The 13,548-nt window shown below is 32.8% G+C and overlaps 1 protein-coding gene across 1 annotated transcript in view; it reads left to right on the top strand.

Annotated features, from left to right (window-relative positions):
- The window catches only part of PTEN (phosphatase and tensin homolog), a 90,672-nt gene extending 81,638 nt beyond the window's left edge, over nucleotides 1–9,034 (top strand). The window contains exons 7-9 of the mRNA XM_008575812.1: nucleotides 87–253; nucleotides 2,610–2,834; nucleotides 5,546–9,034. Of these exons, the coding sequence (XP_008574034.1) occupies nucleotides 87–253; nucleotides 2,610–2,834; nucleotides 5,546–5,731 (578 nt within the window). The 3' untranslated portion in view covers nucleotides 5,732–9,034. The remainder of the gene's footprint in view (nucleotides 1–86; nucleotides 254–2,609; nucleotides 2,835–5,545) is intronic.
- The last annotated feature ends 4,514 nt before the right edge of the window (nucleotides 9,035–13,548 follow it).

Raw genomic sequence — 13,548 nt, 5'->3', positions numbered from 1 at the left:
ATTACTAATATTAAAATAGTTTTTGACAGTTTGACTGTTAAAGGCATTTCCTGTGAAATGATACTAGTATGTATTTAACCATGCAGATCCTCAGTTTGTGGTCTGCCAGCTAAAGGTGAAGATATATTCCTCCAATTCAGGACCCACGCGACGGGAAGACAAGTTTATGTACTTTGAGTTCCCTCAGCCGTTGCCTGTGTGTGGTGACATCAAAGTAGAGTTCTTCCACAAACAGAACAAGATGCTAAAAAAGGTTTGCAGTTTACTTTTATTGGGAAAAATATTCAGAATACCCATATGTTGAAGAGTAACATCAGATCTTTTGCTTAAAGCCTTTGGTTGGGTAGAAATCATTCTGTAAGGAGAGATTAAAAGAAATATTTTATGACTGCCATTGTAATGAACTAATTAGTTTTCTATTTGATCCACAAATGTTTTGCTTACTGTGGCATTGATGAGACATTATAATGGTAAATAATCCTCTTAGAAGGGAAAGGCCATGTGGCATTTTAACATGAGATGAATTTTCCTTAACTTGGATTATGCAAAGAAATTTTGTAAAAATATTGAAGATTGCATACCTACCCTACTCAATCATTTATGATCCTATTAAAGAAGGGATGCTTAATTAACTGAGAAATTAGCATTGGACCATAAGTTTAAAAAATTTTTGGTCTATAGGTAGAAGAAATAAGATCTGTTTTGTGGTCTTGTATGTTGACACAAATCAGTTTTTTCCCATTTTGGTTTATGTTTTTTGAGACTGAGTTATTTCATATTTAGCTTCTCCAGATTTCCTGAGTACTTAATTTTTTAGCAAGGACAGAAACAGAGATGAAGAGGAAGTAATAAAGAATGGAAAATGTGGTATTATTTAAATATGCAGGTTTAGAATATTAGTGAAGTTGGCATCTTACTGACCTATATTTAGAGAAGGCATGAGCTCATTTTAAAACAAACTATTGTGCTGTAAAATATTAAGTATAAATATTTAAAGTGAGACCAAGGCGCAAACTGTTTAGGTAATGAAGACATTTAGTAATGAAGGAAAGCACTAGCTTTGTGCAGTATAGCTGCCTTGTTAAACATACTGAATAGTTAGCATATATGTTGCCAATCTTTAGACATTCTCAGTAATAGGATTGATTTAGTTTTCTTGATTTTTTTTCAGCTTTTTCTTTTAGCTTTTTCTCTCGAAAGAAAATAAGAGAAAGTTTTGTTTGCTACAGAAATTTTAAATGCTACTTTGTCTTACCAGAGGAAATATAATTTCCTTTATCCAGAATCCAAGTAGCTGGAAAAAAATCACAAAATGTTAAACTGATTTTTTTTTTAAACCAGGAATCCATTTCCTACCTCTTCCGTATAAATAAAAGTTAAATATATTTCAATAACTTTGAAAAATTATTTTGTGATAATTCAGGAAGTGTTAGCAAATGTTCTAAAATTAAGGTAATTAGTAAGTTTTGGGGGTTTTGTTTTGTTTTGTTTTTTTGTTATAATACTCTGGTGGACATGAAATTTTATATTTGTTTTTAAAAATAGGCACCTGCATCACCATTTCCCTATACCTTTAGGAGTGTACTAATTCTTATTTCAGTTCTTATCATTTGTGCTTTATATAAGCACATGTAAAATTGAAGATTAAATATTTATAATATATTTGTGTATCTTGGATTGCTTTACATAAGTTTTCATTTCCCTGCCTTAATTAAATGTCTCTTGTGATTTAAACAAAAACAGTTTTTGTGTAATCAGTCTACATAAGGAATCCACATATTTGGAAATTATATAGCTTATTTTCTTCTGACTCTAAGTAAAATATAATTACTAACTCAATGACTTTCCTAAATAATTGAAATTAACAAACTTTTTTTTTTTAAGACTTGTCATATATAAGATTGCATTGCTAGGTGCTGTTAAAAGATACAATGAAATTTTGGACATGAGATCCTTAAGGGTCTTAACTTCTTGGGAAAGAAAGAAAACTTGGAGAAAAATTAGAATAAAAGGTTTAAAGCAATTTAAAGGCACCAGAAAAAATGTCACAAGGCTGTACCTTTTTAGTTGTCAAATGATCCACACAGGCCTTTCTTTGTTGGTCAAGAAAGATTTGAAGCACTGGACTTCTGTTGTGGTTTTTGAGATTGAGAAGGTTTCATTTCATCAGGGAAGTGGCACTAACCTTCTAAGAACTTTTGTTAAAGCAAATCTCAGAATAATAGCTTGTTGAAATATAGAGGTAATGAAATCCATATATGAATTAAAATCCCATAAAGAAATTTACACATAAGGTCAAAGCATTTTTTAAAGCTAGTATTAGACTAGAAAGGGGATATTTACTTAAAATTTTAAGACAAAAATAAGTTATCTTAGATCTTATGAGATTATATTTTAGTCTAAAATTTGAATAAAAATCATGTGTAAATGAGAATGCAACAGCTAACCCCACAGGTTGCAAGTAACAGTTTTTTTATTTACCTTTATTCAAAATATCAAATGATTCATAGTTTATTTTTTTGGCTTATTGGGCAAAATGTTGAATATAGGTGATATATTTTCTTTTTTATAAAAACTAAAATGTAAGTTTTCTTTTTTTTTTCTTTTAGGACAAAATGTTTCACTTTTGGGTAAATACGTTCTTCATACCAGGACCAGAGGAAACCTCAGAAAAAGTAGAAAATGGAAGTCTATGTGATCAAGAAATTGATAGTATTTGCAGTATAGAGCGTGCTGATAATGACAAGGAATATCTAGTACTTACTTTAACAAAAAATGATCTTGACAAAGCAAATAAAGACAAGGCCAACCGATACTTTTCTCCAAATTTTAAGGTCAGTTAAAAACGTTTTGGGGAGGTAGCGGTGACTTGTGTGTATGTGCACATTATTCTAGGTATATAGCTGGTAAAGAACTTGCTTGACTGATTTTTAAATTATGTATTATTTAGAAGCAACGTTTATGTAACCTGACAGTTTCTAATGAAATACCAGGATGCACAAGAGTCATAAAACTGTGTTTTTCCTTACTCTATTCTTTGTTGTTGTTTGGTGAAATCTGGGGTAGAGGTACTGGAGGGGAATTAATTGAGTGGGATATGAGGTAGGAATGGAGGAAGAAAATGGATAGGAACTCAGTCATTTGGGAGTGCTTCATAGAGAATATTTTCACTGCTTTCACTCTTCTCTGCCCTCCAATTTATTCTGTATTCTCAACCTCTCAGAGTAATCTTAAAAATAGATTTGATTGTATCACTCTTGTTTACACTTTTTAAAGATCTTGTGGGTTTTTTTTTTTTTTTTTTAAACCATGAACTACAAGGACCTACGTAATTTAGCATAGGCCTATCTCCTATATCGAGTGTAGTCATATTCTCTTCTTGCTCTCTGAGATATAGCCATGTGGGTCTCTCTTCAGTTCTTCAAAATACTAGGCTTCTGCCTCAGGTTTTTCAAATTCTTTTCCTTCTCCCAGTACCTCTCCACCCCAGCCTTTTCCCTGACCTTCACATGACTGTCTTTCTCATATTTCCAGCCTTAGCTTCAATCTCATCTGCTCTGAAAGGCTTTCTCTAATTGTCCTCCCCTGTTACTCCCTTTTTAAAATTCTTTCTGTTTTCTCGAATTATGTCTTGGAATTATTTGATTTGTTTCATTTTTGTCTATATGTGATATAATATGTGTGTGTGTATTTCTATTTATAGACGATAATTCTTCAATTAAAAACTGACTTATAAGCTTTCCCAAATGGTTATCTGCAATTGTTTTCTTTCCCTTTCCTATTTTTTATTCTGCTTGATTTTCCCCCTTCCTTTCACCATACCTTTCTACTTTCTCTTTTATATTCTCTTATTTTTTTTTCATTCCATTTTTATAACATGTAACAGACCTAACCACAGCTTATAAACATAAGAATATTGCTAGTAATATTGAAAAAGGAAGAAGGGGCTTTTACATGTTTTAAGTGAAAATAGATCTAATATTAAATGCCTTAGGTCTTAAATTTCTTTTAAGTGTTTAAAAGTTTCCTTTAGAATCCACAGGTTGGAAATCCACAGAAACCTATGGATTCTAAAGGAACTTTCTTTAGAAACATTTTCTTTCTTTTCTCTTTATGTACATTTTCCCCAACCATTAGCTTTTAAAACATCTATTTTCCTCTACTTTTACTGTTTTCTGTTTTAATATTGCAAGAGGTTTTATATTTGTGTTTACAAATAAAGACTATTTTAGTTATCAGTAAAAAAATTTAGTGTCATATCATGGTAAGTCATATCATGTTAGTGGTATGATATGAAAAATCAAGCAGATGACATTTAAGCAGAGGCCTAAATGAGATGAGCGAGCTATACTAATACCTGGGAAGAGAGGGAAGAGTCGATGCAAAGCCCTTGAGGCAAGAATGAGCTTGGTGTATTTGAGGAGTGATAAGTCATTTTGACTAAAACAGAGTGGACAAGAAAACCGTTCAAGTGTGAAGACATAAGAGTGTTTTCAGCACAAGAAAGATGTAATCTGAATTTAATCTTTTAATGTTCACTGTGTTCATTCCTTTAAAATACAGACTGGCAAGGAAAGTAGGAAGAGGGGATAAAATAAAAACTGGGAGATGAGTTAAGAGGCTGTTGCAGTGGTGTAATTAAGGTGAGAGATAGATGGTAGTTGCTTGGACTAGATAGTGGCACTGAGGGGTAATGAGCAGCTGTCAGAATAGGTGTATATGGTATTTTGAAGGTAGAACTTAAAGGATTTACTGATGAAATGGATGTTGGTTGTAAGAGAAGAAGAATTATTAATGACTCTTGGATAATGGGAAGGGCTGTAGATATAATAGAGCAAGGGATTTGAAGTCAGATCTGATTTAAATCCCACATCCACTGCCTACTAGGTATGTGGCCTGTAGCAAGCGTTCCCTAACCTTTTTGGGTCTAGCTTTCTCCCTTTTAAAATGGAAATACCTAGTGTGTAGGTTTGCTTTGACAATTATTTTGACTATGTATGTAAAGGCCTTTGGCCCATTGTTCAGACTGCTGTGTGATAATAAATTCCCTCTTTCCTCCCTTTAGGTGAAATTTTTAGGGCTAATGGATCCTAAACATTATTGTTAATCAGTATTTTGTATGTTTGTGTACTATTGTTTGTATCAGAAAATACATTGAGTTTCACACAGGTAGTAAGAGAAACATTCTTGTGGAACTCAACCATTTGTGAATTGAAATTTATGGTTGAAAATCTATTATGTGAACTGTTGGTGATTATGTGCAGATAAAAATCTGCATTTCTTTTATAGAATTATTTAATTAATGCTTGCAAATTATGTTTAGGAAAAACAGTATAACATCCCTGTTTATCTTTTTCATATGCAACAAGAAAGAAAATGTAAGAAATCTTAATAGTAAGAGACCCTTTTAAAAGGCACTGCCTTTTAAAGATCTTATTTGTTATAGGACTTAAAAATGAATCTGTTAAAAATATATATCTTCATTAAGTAATTTAAGATTAGTCATATTTGTGATGAGTCATAAAATTTTCTCTTCTTTCTTTAGGTGAAGCTGTACTTCACAAAAACAGTAGAGGAGCCATCCAATCCAGAGGCTAGTAGTTCAACTTCTGTAACACCAGATGTTAGTGACAATGAACCTGATCATTATAGATATTCTGACACCACTGACTCTGATCCAGAGAATGAACCTTTTGATGAAGATCAGCATACACAAATTACAAAAGTCTGAATTTTTTTTTATGAAGAGGGATAAAACACCATGAATACAAACTTGAATAAACTGAAAATGGACCTTTTTTTTTTTTTTTTTTTTTTTAAATGGCAATAGGACATTGTGTCAGATTACCAGTTATAGGAACAATTCACTTTTCCTGACCAATCTTGTTTTACCCTATACATCCACAGGATTTTGACACTTGTTGTCCAGTTGAAAAAAGATTGTGTAGCTGTGTCATGTATATACCTTTTTGTGTCAAAAGGACATTTAAAATTCAATTAGGATAAATAAAGATGGCACTTTCCCATTTTATTCCAGTTTTATAAAAAGTGGAGACAGACTGATGTGTATATGTAGGAATTTTTCCTTTTGTGTTCTGTCACCATCTGAAGTGGCTAAAGAGCTTTGTGATATACAGGTTCACATCCGACCCCTTTGCACTTGTGGCAACAGATAAGTTTGCAGTTGGCTAAGGGAAGTTTCTAAAGAGTTTTGCTACATTCTAATGCATGTATTTGGATTAGGGGAATGGAGGGAATGCTCAGAAAGGAATATATTTTATGCTGGACTCTGGACCATATACCATCTCCAGCTACTTACATGCACCTTTCTTTAGCATGCTACAGTTATCAATCTGGACATTTGAGGAATTGGCCGCTGTCACTGCTTGTTGTTTGTGCATTTTTTACAAAAGCATATTGGTGCTAGAAAAGGCAGCTAGAGGGAGTGAATCTGTATTGGGGTACAGGAATGAACCTTCTGCAACATCTTAAGAACCCATACATGAAGGGATATAAAAATAATGTGGTCGAAGATAAGAAACACAGCAACAATGACTTAACCATATAAATGTGGAGGCTATCAACAAAATAATGGGCTTGAAACATTATAAAAATTGACAATGATTTATTAAATATGTTTTCTCAATTTTAATGACTGCTCCATCTCCTGTGTAATCAAGGCCAGTGCTAAATGTCAGATGCTATTAGTAACTACATCAGTCAACAACTTATTTTATTAGTTTTCAATCGTATACCTGCTGTGGATGCTTCATGTGCTGCCTGCAAGCTTCTTTTTTCTCATTAAATATAAAATATTTTGTAATGCTGCACAGGAAATTTCAATTTGAGATTCTACAGTAAGAGGGTTTTTTTCCTTTAAAGATTTATGATGCACTTATTCAGTCCAATAGCTGTCAGCCGTTCCACCCTTTTGACCTTACACATTCTATTACAATGAGTTTTGCAGTTTTGCACATTTTTAAATGTCATTAACTGTTAGGGAATTTTACTTGAATACTGAATACATATAATGTTTATATTAAAAAGAACATTATTTGTGTTAAAAAGGAAATTAGAGTTGCAGTAAATTTTCAACACTGCACAAATAATAAGGCATTTAATTTTTCAGTAGAAATTGTCCTACATATGCTTTACCAGTTTGCTACTGAAAGAGTGATTTTTTTTTTAATGTGCAGTGTTGAATTATTTCTTCATAGTGCTAGAGTTGGGAGTAGGGCTTCAATTTCACTTCTTAAGTATCATCTTATATTTGATATGCCCAGACTGCATACAATTTTAAGCAGAGTACAACTACTATTGTCAAGCTAATGTGAAGATACTATTAAAAAGATTTTTTTTTTCCAGAAATTTGGTATCTTTCAAATTATACCTTGACCTTGACATTTGAATATCCAGCCATTATATTTCTTAATGGTGTAAAATCTCATTTTCAATAACTTACTGGTGCTGAAATTGTTCACTAGCTGTGGTCTGACCTACTTAATTTACAAATACAGATTGCATAGGACCTATTACAACAGCATTTATAGAGTTTGATGGTAAATAGATTAGGCAGAACTTCATCTAAAATATTCTTAGTAAATAATGTTGACATATTTTCCATACCTCGTCAGTTTCATTCAAATAAAATTTTTAAACTTTTAACAAAGCTCTTAGGATTTACACATTTATATTTAAACATTGATATATAAAGTATTGATTGACTGCTCATAAGTTAAATTGGTAAAGTTAGAGACAACTATTCCTAAGATCTCATCATTGAAATTTATATGCCACCTTGTCTTTCATAAAAGCTGAAAATTGTTGACTAAAATGAAAATCAACTATTCATGTTTTGAAGATAGTTATTAATACTGTTCTTTGTTACAGTTTTGGGCACAGCATATTAAAGCATAACTTGTATTGTTCCAGTATGTAACATGGGAGGGCCAGGTCATAAATAATGACATTATAATGGGCTTTTGCACTGTTATTATTTTTCCTTTGGAATGTGAAGGTCTGAATGAGGGTTTTGATTTTGAATGTTTCAGTGTTTTTGAGAAGCCTTGCTTACATTTTATGGTGTAGTCATTGGAAATGGAAAAATGGCATTATATATATATTATATATATAAATATATATTATACATACTCTCCTTACTTTATTTCAGTTACCATTCCCCTAGAATTTGACAAGAATTGCTATGACTGAAAAGTTTTCAAGTCCTAATTAAAACTTTATTTATGACAGTATTCATAATTAGCCTGAAATGCATTCTGTAGGTAATCTCTCTGAGTTTCTGGAATGTTTTCTTAGACTTTTTGGATGTGCAGCAGCTTACATGTCTGAAATTACTTGAAGGCATCACTTTTAAGAAAGCTTACAATTGGGCCCTGTACCATCCCAAGTCTTCTGTAGCTCCTCTTGAACATTTTTGCCATAATTATAAAAGGGTAGTTGAATAAATAGCATCACCATTCTTTGCTGTGGCACAGGTTAAAAACTTAAGTGGAGTTTACCGGCAGCAACAAATGTTTCAGCTTTAAAAAATAAAACTAGGGTACAAGTTACATGTTTAGTTCTAGAAAATTTGTGCAATATGTTCATAACGATGGCTGTGGTTGCCACAAAGTGCCTCGTTTACCTTTAAATACTGTTAATGTGTCATGCATGCAGATGGAAGGGGTGGAACTGTGCACTAAAGTGGGGACTTTATCTGTAGTGTTTGGCAGAGTTGCCTCCTACCTGCCAGTTCAAAAGTTCAATCTGTTTTCATATAGCATATATATACTAAAAAATTTCAGTCTGTTAAAACAGCCTTACTCTGATTCAGCCTCTTCAGATACTCTTGTGCTGTGCAGCAGTGGCTCTGTGTGTAAATGCTATGCACTGAGGATACACAAAAAAACCAATGTGTACAGGATAATGCCTCATACCAATCAGATGTCCATTTGTTATTGTGTTTGTTAACAACCCTTTATCTCTTTAGTGTTATAAACTCCACTTAAAACTGATTAAAGTCTCATTCTTGTCATTGTGTGGGTGTTTTATTAAATGAGAGTTTATAATTTAAATTGCTGAAATCCATTGAAAATTTGGATAATGGGCAGGCAAATGTGATTAAGAAGTTTTCTGTGAGGGTTTTTTATTGTTTTTCCTGCTGTCCTTCAAAGCCTGCTATTATAAAAGCATGGCCTTTGTCAGCTTGAGAGTAGAGTATTTGTCTACTCGTATTTAAGAGGAGAACTTACTTTAGGGTCTTAGTCACCACTTAATAAATTGTTCCAAGCACATTAAATAGCATTCTAATTCTGAAAAAGTTCAAGATTCTTGGAAAATTGTGCATATTTTTGTTTTACCTAGCCATATGTCTGAAGAATTCCCAGAATGGATTTGATACTTCAGATTTCAATTTTGTGGCTTTTCCTTTCTTTATAATTCTATACTCTGCCATCAACACATGAGAAGCTTCATCTACTCATCCTGACTTGTGCTACATAAAAATTATTTCAGAATAGTCTAGAGGACTTTATGTACTTGAATTTAATCTTATTTCTAATATTCTTAAAAGTTTAAAGACTGAGACCTATTCTTTCCAAAGCACAGGAAGTTAATAAGTGAAAGTGTAGGTTGTACAAATGTTTTGAAAATAAAGCAGACCATTAATGTAACAGTGGAATTTAATGTTATTTCAAGTTTACATTTTCTCCATGTGACTTTTAAAAAGTAAATGTGAATAATGTGTGATAAGTATGAACTGTGTGTGCGTGTTCACACAATTTCTTATTTTTAGGTATCAGATATAAGTACAGTTGAAAACTACTGTAGTCTAAAGTTATTCTGATTTATAAGAAGATATTTCGGTGATGTTTGAAAAACAGGAATTTACTGGCAATTTTGTTTTTTTATCATGTCCTCCCCATACTGTAATTTGAGCTGGCTTGGTTCAGTGAATGCCATCACCATTTCCATTGAGAATTAAAAAATCACCAGTGTTTAACATGCAGGCTTCCAAAGGCTTACGAAAAATCAAGACCCTTAAATCTAGTTAATTTGCTGCTAACATGAAATTCTTTTAGTTCTTCTATTTTTGCCAGATAGTTAGCCATACATCTAAAGCTTAGCCTTAAATGGCTTAGGTATAACTTTTAAATAGGAGTGCTATTGCCAGTGTAGGGAGAAATGTTCGTGAATGGAAACAAAAATATTCAGTCCATATTTAAAGACTATCTAAAAATTAGCAATTGAGATAATGGAGAACAACTTTTAAAGATGAGATGTTAGAGACTGGTTTTTATATAGAATTACATAGCTACAGAAAGCCTAAGTACGTTGCTTGTCAGTTTTTACTTTTAGAGTAAATCATTCTTTTATGACCATAATCTTGCTATTTTTCCATCTTTCAGGAGATTTTTCTTCCTATAAGTTATCAGCATGTGGGGAGCCACTGTGACAAATTTATGGTGGTTGACAGCTTTAAAAGTTGTAATGTGAAGACAGGAAACAACAAGATAGTTGGTGGTAGTACTCTTTGGTTCTTAAGTTACCTATTTTGAGAATAACTTTTCATCACAACAACAATAAAATAATGACACAATCCCACCACCTGGAGACATAGCCGTTAGTAATACTTTAGTAACTATACAATCATATTTTTTCTCCATATTCATGTGTATATTTTCTTTAAAAAGTGGAAATTTATACTGTGGATACTCTCAAAGCCTTTTAGCTTAGTATTTCCATCATGGATCTGTAGAATGTTTCACTGCATCATTGGACAGTAATTTGATTACTTTCTAATGCTACAAATGCAGATTACGTGCAGTTATTGAGTCCTTTCCAATTCACTGGGTTAGTCATGAATGTTTAAATATTGTTGGCATTAGGATGATATATGTTCAAGTAAATAAAATAGTTACATTTATTTAGCATAGACAAGTTTAACGTAGATATTTCTCTTCAAAAGCCATTTTAAATATTTGCATATAGGATTATGTGTTAGTTAAAATGAATGTGCGAAACACTATTAATAGTTAACTTCATCACTTTTCTATCTTCTCCCTTATAGGTTGGAAAAGAAAGAAGAGCTTTTCAGTGTCCGTAGTTCCCAAACAGTTGGTCGATTTAGAGTAAATCAGTTTAACAACTGCAAAAAAAAAAAGAAAGAAAAAAGAAAAGCTCCTGCTGGTGGTTTATCATTCAGTTGTCTTTTAATCTTAAGTGCTCACGTTACTCTTTTTTTTTTGCACCTGGCCAGTGTGGGGGTCATGTGACTTTCATCATGTCAAAAACTTAATATTTCATGAATGGTTCAGCTTTCGCTCTGAAACTTACCTTGGCTAGTATTATGGTGGGCTTAGAACCTGCGACTCTTTGACAGTTACTTGAGAATTTTGGTGAAGAATTTCACCAAAATTTTAGCTGAGGGCAGTGTATAACTTAAAACCAATATGTTGATATTTCAAAAACATTTTTACATATATGAGTAAAGTTAACTGCCATCTTTAAGCATTACCACATTTTAAAATAAAGCTGCATATTTTTAAATGAAATATTTAATAAGGATTTATATTTTTCATTTTTTAAAATTAAAAATAACATCTGCTGTGTTGTATGTGGATTCTCATCTGTCGTTAATGATTTTGTTTGTGTAGAATGGAGCAAGGCTTGTAGTCATGCCAAATCTGTTTAGAACTGTGAAATTCTTAAGATGTTTAAGTGTGGTTTTCTGTAGCATATCACTTATTGGCTATTATGTATGTCTGCCTTTGAGATTTTTCTGCTTACTCTCTATAGTTCAAATGATATCCTAGGTTTACAAATGCCCTTTCAGTTTCTATTTTCTTTTTTCACTATGTTGCCCTCATGCCCTAATGGGCAGTTTATAAATGTGTGCATGTGTGTATTTGTGTGTGTGTGTTTGTATGTGGTATATGTGGGGGTGAATTAGATTTGGAAGAGTGCTAGGCTCCAACTTCAGAGATGAAATAGTTTGATTCAGGCAGACATTTCTCACTGGAATTTTAGTTAATTGTAATGAAAATGTTAATCCTGGTTGACCTTTGACATACAATAATGAATCTTGGATATTAATGACTTTGTTACTAGCATCTTGATGTGTGCATTAATGAGTATTTTCAGAGTTGTGCATTAAACCAAAGTTGGCGTATTGGAAATGTTTATATCCAGTTCCATTTGGCTACCAATGGACATAAAAAGAGAAATGCCTTCCTGTGGAGAGTTTTTTTCCTTTAAAAAATTAAAAAGGTTAATTATTTTGACTGTTTTATTTGGTTTTAAACTTTTTATTCATCCAAAATATTTATCAAGTCCCTGCTATATATAACAAGTGTTTGGAATACATTAATGATCAAAACGGACACACCACACCTTATCCTTGCCCTTGAAGAGTTTACTCTTCAGAAGAGGAAACAGACTTTACTAAAATAATTAAAATCTATGCTACATGCTGTAAAATGTGAGATGTTTGTGATACAGTGATGATCACCAAACATTCCATATGCTCTCCTAAATTTCCACCTCCTTGGAGTTAGATGGGGCCTATGTAACTAGTCCATTCCAATGAAATACCAGTGAAAGTGATGTGACACTTCCGAGTAAAGGCAATGAAGAAAACGCCCTGTACCGTCCGGTTTCTCTCTTCCTCTACTGTAGTGACAAAAGATTTGACATGTTCTAGATGGTGCAACTCAGTCAGCCTGGGTCTTGAGTACTCTATGAGCAGAACTCCCTCAAATTCTGCCTTCCCCACACTGAACTGGTTAGACGTCAGCACAAGCAAGAAACAATTTACACTGACATTTTGGGTCAATTTGTTACCACAGCCCAATTTATTTTATCCTAATACAGCACTTTGGAAAGAAAGATCAGGGAAGGGTTTCTTGAGCAAGGAAGAGGGAAATGAGAATGAAGTAAAATGAAAAATGACATCTTTAAACAACATGATGCAATAGGCTCTAAACTGCAAGTCATTCAGTAATTATTGAACACTTGTGTCAGGCACTGCTCTAGATGGTTGAGATACAAGTGGGTGAATGGCAGATTCCCGCCCTCATGGACTTTACATTCTAGCAAGGGAAAATAGACAATAAACTATAAACATACTATATATAAGGGATTAAGTGCTGTGGAGGAAAATGTGGAACAGTTAGGTAAGGGGGATCTAGACTGCAGTGTGGAGAGAATGCAGTGTTGAATAGGGTATTTGGAATAGGCCTCACTGGGAAGGTGAGAGTTGAACAGATTCCTGGAACAGTGGCATTAGAATTTTCTTTCACCCTTTCAACCAGTGAGATGGACTCAGAATCCTCTATAAAATTTTATTCTCACCTTATACAACTCTACATTAATTCCTGAGTTTTTAAATAATTCGTGAGATTGCTATTGGTATATCTAGGGAGAGTTAATACTACCCAAAGTAGTCACAATGTTCTAAATCACTTTGTTTTCTAAGTTGGTTTGGTAAAATCTATACAATCTATTTCTATTTGTTCTCAGAGTTGAGTTCATTTTTATAATTTTCTTATA

This window comes from Galeopterus variegatus, unplaced genomic scaffold (genome assembly GCF_000696425.1).
Source record: "Galeopterus variegatus unplaced genomic scaffold, G_variegatus-3.0.2 Scaffold1242, whole genome shotgun sequence".
Taxonomy (NCBI): Eukaryota; Metazoa; Chordata; class Mammalia; order Dermoptera; family Cynocephalidae; genus Galeopterus; species Galeopterus variegatus.
This window is presented reverse-complemented; position numbering and strand designations above follow the sequence as displayed.